This window comes from Lampris incognitus, chromosome 1, assembly GCF_029633865.1.
Source record: "Lampris incognitus isolate fLamInc1 chromosome 1, fLamInc1.hap2, whole genome shotgun sequence".
In the NCBI taxonomy this organism is placed as follows: domain Eukaryota; kingdom Metazoa; phylum Chordata; class Actinopteri; order Lampriformes; family Lampridae; genus Lampris; species Lampris incognitus.
Genome location: NC_079211.1, coordinates 125180188 through 125197960, shown reverse-complemented (window position 1 = coordinate 125197960; position 17773 = coordinate 125180188). Strand labels below are relative to the sequence as shown.

At 42.1% G+C, this 17773-nt stretch overlaps 1 protein-coding gene across 1 annotated transcript; it reads right to left on the bottom strand.

The window, feature by feature from the left end:
* Positions 1–1204: 1204 nt before the first annotated feature.
* Positions 1205–14741, bottom strand: LOC130116926 (apoptosis-inducing factor 3). The gene is made up of 19 exons (XM_056285034.1): positions 14711–14741; positions 8379–8592; positions 8032–8141; positions 7816–7925; positions 7670–7714; positions 7489–7585; positions 7198–7310; positions 6364–6450; positions 5183–5274; positions 4954–5084; positions 4742–4857; positions 4290–4361; positions 3902–3965; positions 3613–3689; positions 2926–3043; positions 2642–2740; positions 2300–2375; positions 1977–2081; positions 1205–1261 (listed from the first exon to the last, which is right to left on the bottom strand). Exons 1-19 carry the CDS (start codon positions 14739–14741, stop codon positions 1219–1221), a joined length of 1800 nt encoding a protein of 599 aa, XP_056141009.1. The 3' UTR covers positions 1205–1218.
* Positions 14742–17773: the final 3032 nt, after the last annotated feature.

The window sequence follows — 17773 nt, the reverse complement described above, 5'->3', positions numbered from 1 at the left end:
CTCTGTAGGAATAACAATGCTTTTTGAAATGTTATATTGTTTTATATCTCAGGGCTCAAGCATTTTGGAACTGTTAATATACCAAGAAGATGAAATTGAGCCTTCACTTAACCTTTTAAGTACAATATGGATGAAAGCAACTCAACAAAAATGAGAGAACTAGTGAAAATACAGTAACTGGAAAGAATAAAAGCAACAAATAAATTTCTTTTTGCAAAAAGACCAAACCCCCAGTATCTCCAGGCCATAAACCTCAGTTCCCTGAGTTAGTAACAAAGAACATCCTTATGGTGGTGACATCTATCAAAAATAACCTTCAGCAACTACTGTGTCTTATCTTAAGGGCCAACGTCTATTTGTTAGAAAATACACCTATTGTACAAGCACTAGCATACAATCAAAGTATATTGAGAATTTCATTTGTGCAATCTACAAGCAAGGCAACATAGGCCACCAATAAGAAGAGGTATGTTTTAATCCTTAAATGTGTCATCTATTAGATTTAAAGTTGTGTATGTATGTGCATGGGATTATGTGTGTGTGCGTGTGTGTCTATATGAGAGAGTGAATAGGGAAAGGGTCATTCAGAGTCCTGCCAAAAATAATTTTTACAAATTGCAAATTGGCGCTTTGTTTGGTTATGTCTTGGTTGTTGAATCTCTATGATGGGGCTCTGCAAAAGTCCTATGTAAGTAATGCCATGCAGAAGATCATTTTTTAACCACATGTGCATTCAACCAAATCTGTTCTGCTCAAATTCTGTAGTCTTGTTACAGTGCATTCAGGATTATAGTTATATACAGCGTTTTTACAAAAAAAAAGTCAACATCCAACCCTGGCTTCTTATAAACAAAGTGTACAGGTAGATTCATCATGCACAAACACAAATAGGTGGGATCCAGTATTGCTTATTTGTGGAACATGACAATAAACTGTCATAAAAGTTCCTCCACCACAGTCTCCACCAAATGTTTTAAACCTGTGTATGGCTCATTCTATTACCCTTAAGTGTGTGTGAGGAACGACTGCGAGTCTCCGTCCCCACATGTGGGGTGTGACCCTGGGAGATCCTTGACATGCAACGGCTTCAGAGTCCATCCTTAGTGTGTGTGTATATGTCCAGATTTGGATAGCTGCTCAGTGTCTCAGCACCGTAAGTGTCCAGTGTAGAGAAGGGTCCAACGGACTTTGGGAACACAGAGATCTTCAGGTGGGCACTCATTGAGAGCCTTTGTCAATCAACCAAGAAATATCTCCTGTCCTGAAACCCAGAATACACAAAACATCAATCAGACAGATGCATACAAAAGACAGCAAAAATCTAAATACCCCTTTTTTTTTTTCGAAATGACTGATTTTTTTTTCTCACTTTTTCATTAGGATACAGTAACCAGCATCAAGGTGAAAAAGAAAAGGCTACTTGTATTTTCATCTATTAAACTTAATATGCCTTGGTTGTGTGAGAATACACACCCTGATACTTTTCATTGTGCATATGCATTTCAGGCCAACATCAAATGCACATTATTCAAGTCTTTGGATTGATGGCCGTTGCCTTTAAGAGCTCAACATGGCTGAAATCAGAAAGTGAGAGAAGCACATGTTTTCGTGCTTGCTAACGTCCTTCATTTTTGTGTGTACATAATTAGAAGTGAAAGATGGAGCACTGCATTAAGCTTTCTATGAATGACAAATTGAAAATGTTCCGCAATGTAATAAACCGTTGCTAAAACACATTACTTTAAATAACTAGTGTTATTGCTCAGTTAATGGAAGTAACAATGGGCCGTCTATAGTTTGACTTGTGTGGCACCTTGTGATTAAAGTCACACGTCTATGTTTCTTCAAGTTCTGCTGTCAGTGTGATAACATTTGTCTTCTGTTTTTCCTCACAGGAAAAAAAAAACTTGGGAAATCTTAAGAACATAACAGCCATTGTAATTTTGACCAGATTTAAGACTTGGAAATGCACTTACTCCACATCTCGTTTCTTAATCGTCTTTCCAGATCCCAAGACCTCTGCCACACGGGATACAATAGGATCATAGTTCATGCTGGCCACAGAAACCACCTCCTCACTCCTATAGATGGGGCAGATTAAGACAACAAAAAAAAACTATTACAACTTTAGGTAAATTCTTTTTCGAGTGATAAAAGACCCACAGTTAACTTGGGGGCACAAAGACAAAGGGGGAAATCAATATAAATTAAGATTATACCGCTGTCCTCACAATTACATCTTCTTTTAACATGACATGAAACTGAAATGACCAAAGAGTGTCTGGCTTTTTATACTTACCTAGTATAAAACGCCACAAATTTCAGTTCATCCAGGTCTCCTTGTATAATGACATCATCAAACCCATCACCATAGCCTTTGCAATAAGACATATAAATAGAAAGATTAACACATAATCCATTTCAGGCTCAAATCCAGTTCCATGGCCTTTGTTTTACAGCTAGATGGCAGCATAGTAACTAACATCTTCACAGAACCCCCCCCCCCCAAAAACAACTACTGCTCGCCTCCTCTACAAGTCACAGCACAGCAAAACTTTCACTTCTCCCCTTAACTTTATTTTCCAGCACATAAACCAACTTTAAACTCATTGTTCTACAAACAGGACACAACCCGGGTTACCTGCAAAGCGTATACTTCTCCCAAACATGGCTGACCAGAAATAAGGCACAGTTTTGACCTCGGTGGCTCTGCCCATCATGCTGAGAGCTGCCACCCTCCCTGTAAATAAGGAAAACCCAGACACAATATGGGGAGTGCTGCTCACAAAACTCTGTGTCTTTGAAGCATGAGCAAGTGCATGAATAATGAAATGATCGGCATATTCTGTTATGACAGCCCAGAGGCCACAGTAAGGAGGAGATGAGAAACTGAGCCTTAGATTCTGCAGAGGATGTCACACTTACCATGTACGTGGGCCATCTGCCAGTGAGAGATGTTCACCTTCTTATTGCTACGCTGTGGGAAGGGAAACATCACCACATCTCCTCCAGCAAAGACGCCATCCACATTTGTCTGCATCATCTTGGACAGGGTTCAGAGAAAGGGAGGAACAGAACATAAGCAAGAGGGAATTTAACACAATTTGCTCAGCAACTTTAAAAGAGTTGCAGGCGGATGTTCGGGTAGTGTGGCGGGCTATTCCATTGCCTACCAACACAGGGATCGCCAGTTCGAATCCCCGTGTTAACTCTGGCTTGGTTGGGTGTCCCTACAGACATAATTGGCCGTGTCTGCAGGTAGGAAGCTGGATGTGGGTATGTGTCCTGATCGCTGCACTAGCACCTCCTCTGGTCAGTCGGGGCACCTGTTCAGGGGGGAGGGGGAACTGGGAGAATAGCAGGATCCTCCCACGTGCTACGTCCCCCTGACGAAACTCCTCACTGTCAGGTGAAAAGAAGCGGCTGGCGACTCCACATGTATCAGAGGAGGCATGTTGTAGTCTGCAGCCCTCTCCGGATCAGCAGAGGGGGCAGAGCAGCGACCGGGATGGCTCGGAAGAGTGGGGTAATTGGCTGGGTATAAATTGGGGAGAAAAACGGGGGGAAATCCCCCCCCCCCAAAAAAAAGGAGTTGCAGGCTTTCCTAAATACCTTGTTGACAGTGATGAAGCCCTTAGAGTCCATGTGAACACCACTCTGTTTCAGGAAGCTGGTAGCAGGAACACATCCTGGTGGAGTAGGAACACAAAGATGATAACCAGCTGTGGAGTCTGTTAGGAACCATTGCAATACAAGTCACAAGCCACTGAAAGGGACTTCCAAAGGGGACTCTGTTTGTCATTTTATCTCACTACCGATATTGATGATGATGGTGGGGATGATGTACAGAGAGAAATTTAAAGAGGGTACATTTGATTTCAATCCTATGAATAGGCTTTACCTGCTCCAATGACACACACATCTGCCCGTAGGACTTTTCCACTTTTCAACACCACTTCTTTCAGCTGTGCAATAGAAAACACAGTCACGCCACATACCTCTATACTGTAAGATAACACAGCTTCAGAACTTCAAGTTCATTGGATCTAAAAAAAAACAATTATTCCCATAAAATATCTGTTATTTCTTAAAGTACTTCTGTCCATTGCGAATGAAGATATTTATTGATACTCTTGGACATATATTTTTGCGATACTATTTTTCCTTTAATTGATTTGATATCCTTTTATTTGGATGATACGCTGTATTTAACGAGAGCGAGATGTAATCATGGACTAGACGGACCAAGAGAGGATAGTCTTATGCTGTTTCTCTCACTTTCGGAATACCTGTCCATGATGGCCTATCATCTCTGACACCTCATTCAGCATGTAGAACTTCACCCTGTTTGCTTCAAACAGCTGTGAAGTTAAAACAGACCCGGGTTACAATAAGCTTAAATGATAGTTTAAGTTTCCATAGTTTGTTACTCAGCACCAATACGTGTCTGTGTGTCTGTGCATGTGTGAATGTCTGTGTGTGCGCGTGTGATTGTGTGTGAGGGGGGTGTCTACTAAGTTTGATTCCTTCCTAAATTTGTGTCTTCATAATCAATCAAGCCTAATGGGAACAATCACATTCCCTATGTGCTTACTGGTTTATTGAGCTGGAGAATGTGATTCGTGTTTTAAATAGTAGGGGTTTTTTGGGGTTTTTTTTTTTTAAGGATAATGCTGAGGTTGATATTCTGGGGGGTTGTTGGCACCCTAAAAAGCCTGATTTCCCAGGTGTGAGTCTCTACCTTCATTATGGCTTTCCCTACTTTCTCTCCAAGAGCCTTCTTAAATGGAACCGATTCTATCCCGATGATGGAGACGGAGTGGGCCTTGTCAGTGAGAGCTGCAGCCACCTCCATACCTGGTGTGCACCCCCCCCAAAAAAAAACCAGAATAAAAACACGACTCAACCACTACAATCGAGGAAAAGTGATTTTGAAACGTATGTTTTTCTCACCAACAAATGAAGTTCCCACAATTACTGCATTCTTGTTGTTGGCAAGCCTTGCTATGCTATTGGCATCTTCAGGCGTCCTGAGGTGAAACACGTTCGCGACATCCTTGCCCTTGTAGTTCATTGGTTTTGGTCTTTAAAGCACAAGACAGACGCAATCAAATCCCAACTCCTGCATCATATCAGTACTGACCACAAACAGGAATACTTTATTTTGGCAGCTTCTCCTCACTTGCTTCCTGTAGCAATAAAGAGCTTCCTGTACTCCATCCTTACGCCGTCTTGAAAGGTCACAGACCGTGTTTTGACATCTACTGCCACAGCCTTAAACATCCAAATATAACAGAGTTACACACATCTTCCAGTAAGGGCTAAAGGAGTTGTTTTTTTTCTGGTATGCTCAGGATTTAAAAGGTAGCAAGGAGTCACTGATGACAGTTTGTATTATACAAAAGTTAGAATAGGCACAGAAACGGTTAGAGTTCATTGGATCAACCAAAATGATGACTGGATTTTTACCGATACTACATTATTAATATTTTTTGTTTCAACCATTCCAATTTTGTTCTAATTGGTCCATCAGTGATCAGAAAGAAGTCAAATCAATGCCCAATTTCAATCATGATTCACTGTAATTGATACTGACAAACTGTGATTCTAAGCTGATTTAGTGTCAGGTCGGTCAGGACAACTTGTATATTTGATGGAAAACGATATATTTGTATTGTTAGAATAGCTATGTAGATTTAAATCCCCCCCTTTTTTTCTCCCCAGTTGTTCCTGGCCAATTACTCTGCTCTTCCGAGCCATCCCAGTCACTGCCCCACCTCCTCTGCCGATCCGGGGAGGGCTGCAGACTACCACATGCCTCCTCTGATATATGTGGAGTCGCCAGCTGCTTCTTGTCACCTGACAGTGAGGAGTTTCGCCAGGGGGGCGTAGCGCATGGGAGGATCACGCTATCCCCCCAGTTCCCCCCCCCCAAAAAGGCGCCCCGACTGACCAGAGGAGGCACTAGTGCAGCGACCAGGACATATAACCAAATCCGGCTTCCCACCCGCAGACACGGCCAATTGTGTCTGTGGGGACGCCCGACCAAGCCAGAGGTAACACAGGGATTCGCACCAGGATCCCTGTGTTGGTAGGCAACAGAATAGACCACCACGCCACCCAGACACCCCCATAGATTTTAACTGCACCAAGTTTTGAAGAAAATCTGTTTTAAATTTAACCCACTGCAAAATCGATTTTCCTAACTCCAAATAATGGAGAAGCTTCCCACAATGATCACACATGAAAAAGTTTGAAATGAAGTCATTATAACTATTGATAACTAATCAGTGACGATCAGGTCTACTTTTTCAGTTTGAACTGAGAAAATCGTAGATATTGCTTCTTGGCATCACCTCTCACCTCTCTCTCTGTGAGCAGCTCAATGTCGTGGTTCTGGAGGAAGTCCAATGAACGCAATCTCAACTGCTCTGCTGTACTTTCTAGGGACTGAGCAGCAGACAGTTATAGCAAAGAGTAGCACACAAATACTTTTTCAAGCAGTTGGCATTGGGTAAATACTGCAAAAGCAACTCTTGCAAAATCGAGATTGTAGTGTCTGTAAAATCTACCTACATCCTTACCCTGACAATTTTAGTGCCAAGCAAAAGCTGACAAGGAACGACATGTCAGGATTCACAGCCTCACTGTCCCAGATTGGGTAATTCTCAACAGCAAGACATGCAAGACATACTTGGTCTAAAACTGGGACAACACTTACGGATTAAATTGTACCCCAGCCAATAAATAACTCGTATACAGTTAACAACTCGATTATACAGTCGATTACAAATGTGGCATGAGCCTAGTTTGAACTCATCATTTTATACATCATGGAAAACTGTAAAAGCAGGGATAAAGAAGGGGAATGTTTGAAGGGAAATCTTAGCTGTTGAATACATACAGAAGGTTAAGGAAAAATGGGATTTCAGGAGAAACCAAGGCAATGATTTTTAGATAGTTTTGAACATTTTCTACCCTGCTAGGCCAGTGTATTAAAGCTGGATGCATTCTTTATACAATTCTAGATGTTTGCTGATATACAAAGCATCTTCTCTTAAGTGCAAGGTGCAGTTGTTCCCAAAGAGCTCCTGTCTTAGCTCCATTGACTAGTGCAGTTTTTCTGCACTGTGTTATGTAACGTTCTCAGTAAACACGGTATTGTCTTGTCAGTATGCTCTGGGTCTCTATACAAACCTTACTCAGTTTAGGCCTGTCATATGGCGGGTGTTTGTCCATGGTGCACATGACAATGCGATCAGTGAAGCCCTCTTGCCTCAATGTTTCTGCACACACCAGAGCTGCTGGGCCTGCACACATTCATTCAAAACCAGAGGAGAATCCCATTGCAGCCTGAACAGTAAGCATTATACCTGCTATTGTGCTGGGTCAAGTCGGTGGTCAGCAGTGACAGCATAAATACGCAGAACTGTGTGGTCATTCCTTTATTCACGGGGATAAAGGAAGAGGATGGTTTGATCCACTGACCTGAGCCGATGATGAGAACATGGGTGAAGCCTGTGCTGGAGTTAATGACCGCTGAACACCGAGCCATGGGTTTTGACCTCTTCTGTGACTGAAGAGCCTGGACATGTTTGCAATGATGTTAGATCAGACAAGGGATCAGTTTGTTTGCCTGTACAAATTCTCGCAGGTCTTTTTTTTTTACCTGCTTGTTTGCACGAATGATCACTTTGTCCTTTTCAACTCTGACCTGAGGCAACAGACAGGGATAATGTGTACACGTTTTTGACAATGTTTAGAAACATAAAAAGTGGCGAGTGGTAAATAGACATCACCAGTGAGTAAGGTCACCTGGAAGGTTGGCAGGCTGTCCAGCCCAGGAAAGTCCTCAATGTCTCCTGTGGCGATGTTGAAACATGCACCGTGCCAGGGACAGCGCACATGTCCCTTCGACACTACACCTGCAATGACAGAAGGACTAAATTATTCAACTAAAATTAAAAGAGATCAATACTTGGTTTGTGAGCGCTTTATGTGGTACCGAAACGTGACTGACATCCGATTCACCTTTGACAAGAGGCGCCCCATAATGTGGACACTTGTGGCCGATGGCTGAAAACTCTCCATGTTCTTTGATAAGCAGAGCTCGGCCGCTTCCCAAGTCGACCTCCCGCATCCTGTTGGGAGCACACAAACAGATGTGTGTGTGTGTGTGTATATATATACACAGCAAAACAAGTCAGTTCAAGACTTATATTTTAGCTCAAAGGCAAGCAGTTCTCAGTTGGGAGTGAACATCCATCTATAAACCTCTTAGCTTCTGGGGTTTGTCAATGGACGTATGTGTGTGAGTTCATGTGTATAAGACATTGTACGGTCTTAAGAGGTGATAACTATCGTTGTTGAATTCTTACTGTCCATTTTCCAGATCTTTGATGTGACAGACCGAGGCCTCCACATAGTCTCGTGGTTTGTCGTAGAGGCAAAGGGGGGCAGAGTCTTCGTCGGAGCCGTGTCCCAGGGCTCCGTTGGGTCTGCACTCGGCAAAGGGGCTCGCCTTGCCATTAGGTGACAGCCCATCCACTTCCTTTTCTTTCTCCAGGAGAGACAGCTCCACTTTAACTTCAACTGCGCGACAGACACCACGTTGTCTTAGAAAATGTGCTTATCTAAAATGCATTTGCAGTTGTACATAAGAATCACACTTACAATATAGTTTTAAGTGACATCCAATCCAATCCAATTGAAAATATTACTGGAATGAAGGTTTAGAGATAAAACATTAACAATATGCTTTGTATAATACACTGTCCAGTAATTTATGATAACCATGATATGTGTGTGTGAGTGTGTGTGGGTGAATTAATTAATTGTTAAGTGCTTTGAGTGGCTGTTGCAGCTAGAAAAGTGCTATATAAAATGCAACTTGATTGATGATATATACTTTGCAGCAGTTTCTGTGCTCTTTTCTCTATTCTAATAGCATTACCGCTTATACAATTGCACTACTGTATATAGATTTAAATACTGTATACATACTGTACATTACTCATTATACACTGTATATTCATATTTATTGACATTCGATATTACCTCTGTACACTCATATTCATTACACCTTGCACTTTATTGTACTACTTTGCACTTTCTGGTTAGATGCCAAACTGCATTTCATTGTTTTGGTACTTGTACCTGTGCAGTAACATAAAGTTGAATCTGATGTAATTTAATTCAGTCTCACTGTTTTCTCTCGCTATTTAGCATGAAAGGATTTCTTCAGCTTAGGTGGAAAACTGATCGATGACAGTCTGCCACACGGTAGCTTAACATGCTGAAAGCAGGAAGATGATGAGCAGAACAAACTGTTGGTGAGGGCAACGGCTACTATTTGCACTTTTTTCTCAGTTATGATCGCAGCAGGATGTGTTACTGTAACTTATTTTGCAATGTTTTATTTATCAATGGAAGAATTTCACTTGTGAATTAAAATAACCAAGACAGCTAAGTAAAATAATATTTTTTTTATTACCCCGCCTTTTTTTTTCCTCCCCAATTGTACCCGGCCAATTACTCCACTCTTCTGAGCTGTCCTGGTCACTGCTCCGCCTCCTCTGCTGATCCGGGGAGGGCTGCAGACTACCACGTCTCCTCCGATACATGTGGAGTCACCAGCCGCTTCTTTTCACCTGACAGTGAGGAGTTTCGCCAGGGGAACGTAGTGTGTGGGAGGATCACGCTATTCCCCCCAGTTCCACCTCCCCCCCCGAACAGGCACCCCAGCCGACCAGAAGAGGCACTAGTGCAATGACCAGGACACATCTGGCTTCCCACCCGCAGACACAGCCAATTGTGTCTGTCGGGACGCCTGACCAAGCCGGAGGTAACACGGTTATTCAAACCAGAAATCCCCTTGTTGGTAGGCAACAGAATAGACCGCTACACTACCCGGACGCCCCTAAGAAAAGTAATCTTGATGCTGACAGTGAACACCAATCCAGACTTATGAGTAAGAACCTGTAAACAACACCAACACCTCTATTAAAGACGTTAATAGATTGGGCGACCAAAACGTTCACATTTCTGCGTATGTGACTGATGGAGTCACACCACCGCTCGTACCCAGACCAAACCACTGGTATAGTTGGCAAAGGAAACATGCAGCGAAACCATAGTAACTGAATGACCGTTTTTCTTACTTTGCTGATTCGCTTCATAGTCATCCAATTTCAAACTGTGCTGTTTGATTATGAGCAGATTTTATTGTTTTAAAATGGCATTCAGCTAATTAATCATCAAAACCATTTATGATATTCTCATGCATAAAATCAACTTGAAACTATTCAGGGACACTTTAGAACATATCTATTCTGCATTTTTACCACTTTGACACGATTGGTTGAATAAAGTAATTTGTTATAACTGCAGGGGACCTGGGTGTCTTTCTTTAAGGCCCCCCGGGCTCTTTGAGGACATCCGATGTGTCGCATTTGGGTTTATATTTCTAAACATTAAAAATGGTTGTGTAACCCTTTTTTCACTTCAGCCAGCTTTATCTCTTCAGCTGGAAAAATGTGCTGACCATCCGGTTCTTACAGAGTAATCTGGGTGGAATTTTCTCCTGCTGAGCAGGTCTTAATTAAAATCAATGGAAAATTATAGGAGTGGCTGCAATTGCAGGAAAAGAAAGGAGAGAGCGCGCTCCAGCATTAAAGAGAATCTCCATTTTCTTTGTCTTTGTCACAGTGACTGGACGGAGAGGATCACACTCGTCAAAAACACATTTTTATTTAGTCCTGTTAGAGCTAAACATTCATTTACAGGTCTACACGTCAATGTAAAATAACTAATAAAGATATGAGCATTTGTTTGGAGGGTGCGCCTTCATAGAAAATGCATTGACTAGGCTATAACCCCTACATGGAGAATCACTTGCACTAGTGCAATAGTTCAGTCCATGCCTTTTCCCACAGGTGGCCCGGGTTCAAGTCCCATATGAACACATTTTTTTTGTTTTTTACAGAGTAATGTAAGACATGAGTATAATTTATTGTATAAAAATAAAAATTTCACTATTGCAAAATCTTTCCAATGGAAAAATGCTAACCAGGAGGACTAAAAGCATTCATGTTTTCTTCCAGGTGAGTTTTAATTTCTTTATGCGTTATTTTACATTAATATACAGTACTGCTCCCATTACAGTGTCCTGGAAGCTCCTTGTTGGCAGCACACAACCTATAAAGTTCCATATTCATGATATTTTATATGTGTTGAAACTACATCTTGTTGTAAACCACATTTCGCCTAACTTTGGAGAAATAACGTCACACTAATCAATATCATCTCTTTCAACCTACAACTGAACAAATGATTAACATGATTAAAGAAATTTGTTATGTGACACGTCGATGTTGCAACCACATTAGGCTGGTTGAAAAGAGGGCGCAAAGAGGTCTTAAACGTTAAAACGAAATATCACTCAGTTTTCAACTAGAGCTCAAAGTTGAAATCCCAGTTGGTGCTCAGAACATGGGGTAGTGGTGCACTTCATCCTCTTGTGGCCGAAATCAGTATTACAAAAATAAATAAATAAACAAAAGATTCTGACAACAACAAACAATTTTTTTCCTCCTGCAGACCCCCCCCCCCGTTTTAAAAGAAGAAGAAAAAATCTTGTGGTCGAAATGAGTATTACAACCCCAAATACTTGGAAAAATTATCAATCAATCAATCAAGTTGCATTTTATATAGTGCTTTTCTAGCTGCAACAGCCACTCAAAGCGCTTTACATAAACATATAAATAAAAACAAAAAAAATTATAAGCAATACAGTAGGGAACAATGGAAAAAAAATTAAATACAATGACCCTAACAAAAAAAAATTCACCTGACAAAACTTATTTTCCCACCTGTTTCGCAGATGGAAAAAAAAACTACAAAATTTAGAAAGATTATCCTGGCGAAACCTCTTTTCACCTGTTCTTAAGTCATAAACACAGGAGAGAAAACAATTTAGATCAGACTTAGAAAATGGATCACCAGAATTTTTCTCACTTGGCTTCCATACTTGTGCAACTAGGTTATTGTCAATCCCCCCCCCAAAGATTTGTTTGTTTTTCACTTGAATTTTATAGTTTGCAATTTCTCACTAAATGTGGAAAAAGTTCTGACATGATTTATCTTGGTTTCATTTTTTACATCACAAAAACTTGCTATTTTAACAGGGGCGTGTAGACGTTTTATATCCACTGTAGCAGGCAATGTGGATATTTATATTCAATGCTGATTAAAAAATGTCTCACTCAGATCTTGTACTTGGTTTAAGCAAAGTAAAATGCCATAACAGTACATCTCAATTACTTTAAATAGAATGCATGCATATAACGTTTAAGTGTTTAATACAAGAACTGATGTGGTTTCATAACTGTACCACTGAAACACTTGGTTCTTTTATATTAAAATTCTGCAGGTGGCTGTGTGTGTGTGTGTATGTGTGTGTGTTCAAAGGACAAAAAAAGCTTCCCACTGTACGGATTTTCGTTTAATATCTACTTTTGAAACACCAACGTTGAGCAATTATAGGTAGATTTTAATGATTCATACTGGGGAAATCAACAAGTGTGCTTATTTCAATGCACAGCTCACCCAATGTGACCTAAATGTGCTCTACTGTAATTTTTGTGCAACAATACACCCCAAACAGAGTTTCTCTCTGAAATTTGTCTCAAATCATCTATCTTTACAGTGAGCAAGTGTTCATTTTATCATTGAGATTGCATTGCTTGCAGTCCATTTATAACTGTTCCTCTCTGAAGAAAATAATCTGACAAGGCCAAAAAGTTAAGTCTTCTAAGGAATCCATATTGACTTTTAAATAAAATTCTCAATTCTCTCCCTGAATGCTGTTTAACATTGAAATGTAAGAGATGGGTCATTTTTATATTGATTCATTTTCTTTTTTTTACCCCTTTTTCTCCCCACTTGTATCCGGCCAATTACCTCACTCTTCCAAGCCTTCCTGGTCGCTGCTCCACCCCCCTCTGCCAATCCGGGGAGGGCTGCAGACTACCACATGCCTCCGCCGATACATGCGGAGTCACCAGCCGCTTCTTTTCACCTGACGGTGAGGAGTTTCGCCAGGGGGACATAGTGCATGGGAGGATCACGCTATTCCCCCCCAGTTCCCCCTTCCCCCTGAACAGGCACCCCACTGACCAGAGGAGGCGCTAGTGCAGCGACCAGGACACATACCCACATCCGGCTTCCCACCTGCAGACATGGCCAATTGTGTCTGTAGGGACGCCCAACCAAGCCGGAGGTAATAAGGGGACTCGATCTAGCGATCCCCTTGTTGGTAGGCAATGGAATAGACTGCTATGCCACCCTGATGCCCCCTTGATTCACTTTCTAATTAGGCTTCTCTGCTCCAAGTTTAGAAAATCTTGTTTGAAAGAGTGGATATGATGGGGCTGCGGGACTGCTTTGCAAGCCTATGATGCTGATGTTGGGTTTTGTTTTTTATCAATTGGTGGAGACAGGGTACATTTAATATCAGTTATTATAACATGCTTTTGCTCATTTGATAATCTATAGATGGATATTCAGGGTGGCTTTGGACCAGCCTCTCTTTCAGTGTTAGCTCTACAAATCTTGCCACTGTTTTAAATTTCACTTTTCATAATGTTTGAATTATCTAAATCATTTCCTGCTTTTGTTTCATCTGTCTTTTTTATGTACATGCATTCATAAAAAACTAACTTCACTTTCTTTAATTGTTCCTAATTTATACTGTAAAAGGCATCAAATAATGTAATTATTTACCCTTGACAATGCTTTATTAAACTTGTTTCATTTGCAAAAGGTTTAACTGGGCCTTCAGACTTGTAATCAGAAGACAATTCAACTAAAACATGTGGCAGTAATCAAGTTTGTATCTAAGATGAGTTGCTTCAGCCAATTCAATCATTAATGCAAAGAAAGTGTGAATTTGGAAATGATGGGTGAAATTTTTTGAACAAGAAAAGGAAAATGCAGCGATAACCTCAGCAAATCTCTCTAAAACAAAACAGGTTGTCACTCATTGTCTTCATGAACTATATGGCAACTGCTCAGAACAGATGTGAGGGACCAAATTCCATTGAATACAAACTACATTATTCTAAATTAAATTAATAATTCTGAAATTCCCCAATCATCCAATCAACCTCACATTGCACAGTTCAATAGATATTCCTGATGTCAGTATGTGCTGGTCAAACTGCTGTCTTTTTGCCTAATGTGTTTAATAGAGTTTGACTAATTGGTCCTCAGAGGCCTGGCGGTGAGGGGCCTCCGTTCCACCAGACTGGTTATTTCTCTCAGCGGGCTCTCTCTCCACATGCTGCTGTGCCCCTTATCCCCCCTCCGACTGTACCGCTACACATGATGTATTCAATAAGTCATTTGGTCTCAAGGTCCTTGCTTTCCAAATATCAGAACAGTGCCTCATCACTTTAAAAGCCAAAATAACCCATACTAGCTACTCTCTCCCCATACTGCAAGCATTACATTTGGATCGTCATGACTCAGTATGTAATCCCTTTAAATAAGATGCAGCAGAAGAGCATTAAAATTCCTCCCCCACAAAAAACATGCCGTTACCCAGAAGCTTTCGTATAGTGGGCATGGGAGTGTGCACATATCATATCCCAGAATTTGGAGGGGAGTTGGAGGCTAAGAGAGAGCGCAGGGCTGGGAAAATGCTAGTCACCTGGTTTGGGTTTGGAGAAGCATCCTCCCATGGTGGGCCCAGGGTTGAGCCAGGGGATCCTGGCTGAGGGACACCCAGGGAGATGGGAGGGGGGTCAGATCCTTGGGCTAGGCTGCTTGGTTGGGAGGTAACGATAACACTGGAGGGGGGGTATGAGTACTTGCAGGTCCAAGCTGGCCATGGCACATGTCAGCTCCTTTACATAACCTGCATGTGGACAGACAGACCACAGCTTCAGCCCAGTATAAACACAGACACTGTCACGTCACGCAGCAGCACAGCTGAACTGATATTGACAGATACTGTGTTCACAGAGGTGGGAGAAATAACAAAAAACAAACATTTGAAAACGTTGGCATTTACCTCATTTTGAACAGCAAACTCAGAGGAACTGAGAAACGTCAAAGAGTTTGGTTTCAGCTTTCTGCAATGCTGATCAACTACACTGCTCAAAAAAATAAAGGGAACACCTAAAAACACAATATAGACCTCGATGAATGAAATATTTCAGCTGAAAATCTTTATTTATTAGACAGAGGAATGTGTTTAGAGCAAAATAACCTAAGAATGATCAATGGAAATCAAAATCATTAGCCCATTAAGGTCTGGATTCAGAATCATACTCAAAATCAAAGTGGAAAATGAGAACATAGGCTGATCCAACTTCTGTGGAAATTCTTCAAGACGATTCAAAATGAGGCTCAGTAGTGTGTGTGGCCTCCACGTGCCTGTATGCACTCCCTACAACGTCTGGGCATGCTCCTGATGAGACGACGGATGGTCTCCTGAGGGATCTCCTCCCAGACCTGGATCGGGGCATCGGTCAACTCCTGGACAGTCTGTGGTGCGACATCGCGTTGGCGGATGGTACGAGACATGATGTCCCAGAGGTGCTCGATTGGATTCAGGTCTGGGGAACGTGCAGGCCGGTCCATAGCATCAATGCCCTCGACATACAGGAACTGCTGACACACTCTGGCCACATGAGGACGAGCATTGTCATGCATGAGCAGGAACCCAGGGCCCACTGCACCAGCATATGGTCTGACAATGGGTCTGAGGATCTCATCCCGGTACCTAATGGCAGTCATGGTACCTCTGGCTAGCACGTAGAGGTCTGTGCGGCCCTCCAAGGATATGCCTCCCCAGACCATCACTGACCCACCGCCAAACCGGTCATGCTGGAGGATGTTGCAGGCAGCAGAACGTTCTCCACAGCGTCGCCAGACTCTCTCACGTCTGTCACATGTGTTCAGTGTGAACCTGCTCTCATCTGTGAAGAGCACAGGGCGCCAATGGCGAATCTGCCAACCAAGATGTTCTCTGGCAAAGGTCAATCGGGCTGCACGGTGTTGGGCTGTGAGCACAGGCCCCAATTGTGGACGTCGGGCCCTCATACCATCCTCATGCATTCTGTTTCTCACTGTTTGAGCAGAAACCTGCACATTAGTGGCCTGTTGAAGGTCGTTTTGTAGGGCTCCGGCAGTGCTCCTCCTGTTCCTCCTTGCACAAAGGACCAGATAGCGGTCCTGCTGCGGGGTTGTTGTCCTCCTGCGGCCCCCTCCACGTCTCCTGGTGTACTGGCCTGTCTCCTGGTACCTCCTCCATGCTCTGGACACTGTGCTGGGAGACACATCAAATCTTCTTGCCACAGCACGCATTGATGTGCCATCCTGGATGAGCTGCACTACCTGAGCAACTTCTGTAGGTTGCAGATACCGCCTCATGCCACCTCTAGTGGTGAGGGCACTAGCAAAATGAAAAACTAACCAAAGATCGGCCAGAAAAGATGAGGACAGGCAAATGGTCTGTGGCCACCACCTGCAAATCCATTCCTGCTATAGGGGTTGCTTGCAAATTGTCTAATTTCCACCAGGTGGAAATTACACTACCGTTCAAAAGTTTGGGATCACCCAAACAATTTTGTGTTTTCCATGAAAAGTCACACTTATTCACCACCATATGTTGTGAAATGAATAGAAAATAGAGTCAAGACATTGACAAGGTTAGAAATAATGATTTGTATTTGAAATAAGATTTTTTTTACATCAAACTTTGCTTTCGTCAAAGAATCCTCCATTTGCAGCAATTACAGCATTGCAGACCTTTGGCATTCTAGCTGTTAATTTGTTGAGGTAATCTGGAGAAATTGCACCCCACGCTTCCAGAAGCAGCTCCCACAAGTTGGATTGGTTGGATGGGCACTTCTTTGAGCAGATTGAGTTTCTGGAGCATCACATTTGTGGGGTCAATTAAACGCTCAAAATGGCCAGAAAAAGAGAACTTTCCTCTGAAACTCGACAGTCTATTCTTGTTCTTAGAAATGAAGGCTATTCCATGCGAGAAATTGCTAAGAAATTGAAGATTTCCTACACCGGTGTGTACTACTCCCTTCAGAGGACAGCACAAACAGGCTCTAACCAGAGTAGAAAAAGAAGTGGGAGGCCGCGTTGCACAACTGAGCAAGAAGATAAGTACATTAGAGCCTCTAGTTTGAGAAACAGACGCCTCACAGGTCCCCAACTGGCATCTTCATTAAATAGTACCTGTTAGAGCCTGTTTGTGCTGTCCTCTGAAGGGAGTAGTACACACCGGTGTAGGAAATCTTCAATTTCTTAGCAATTTCTCGCATGGAATAGCCTTCATTTCTAAGAACAAGAATAGACTGTCGAGTTTCAGAGGAAAGTTCTCTTTTTCTGGCCATTTTGAGCGTTTAATTGACCCCACAAATGTGATGCTCCAGAAACTCAATCTGCTCAAAGAAGTGCCCATCCAACCAATCCAACTTGTGGGAGCTGCTTCTGGAAGCGTGGGGTGCAATTTCTCCAGATTACCTCAACAAATTAACAGCTAGAATGCCAAAGGTCTGCAATGCTGTAATTGCTGCAAATGGAGGATTCTTTGACGAAAGCAAAGTTTGATGTAAAAAAAATCTTATTTCAAATACAAATCATTATTTCTAACCTTGTCAATGTCTTGACTCTATTTTCTATTCATTTCACAACATATGGTGGTGAATAAGTGTGACTTTTCATGGAAAACACGAAATTGTTTGGGTGATCC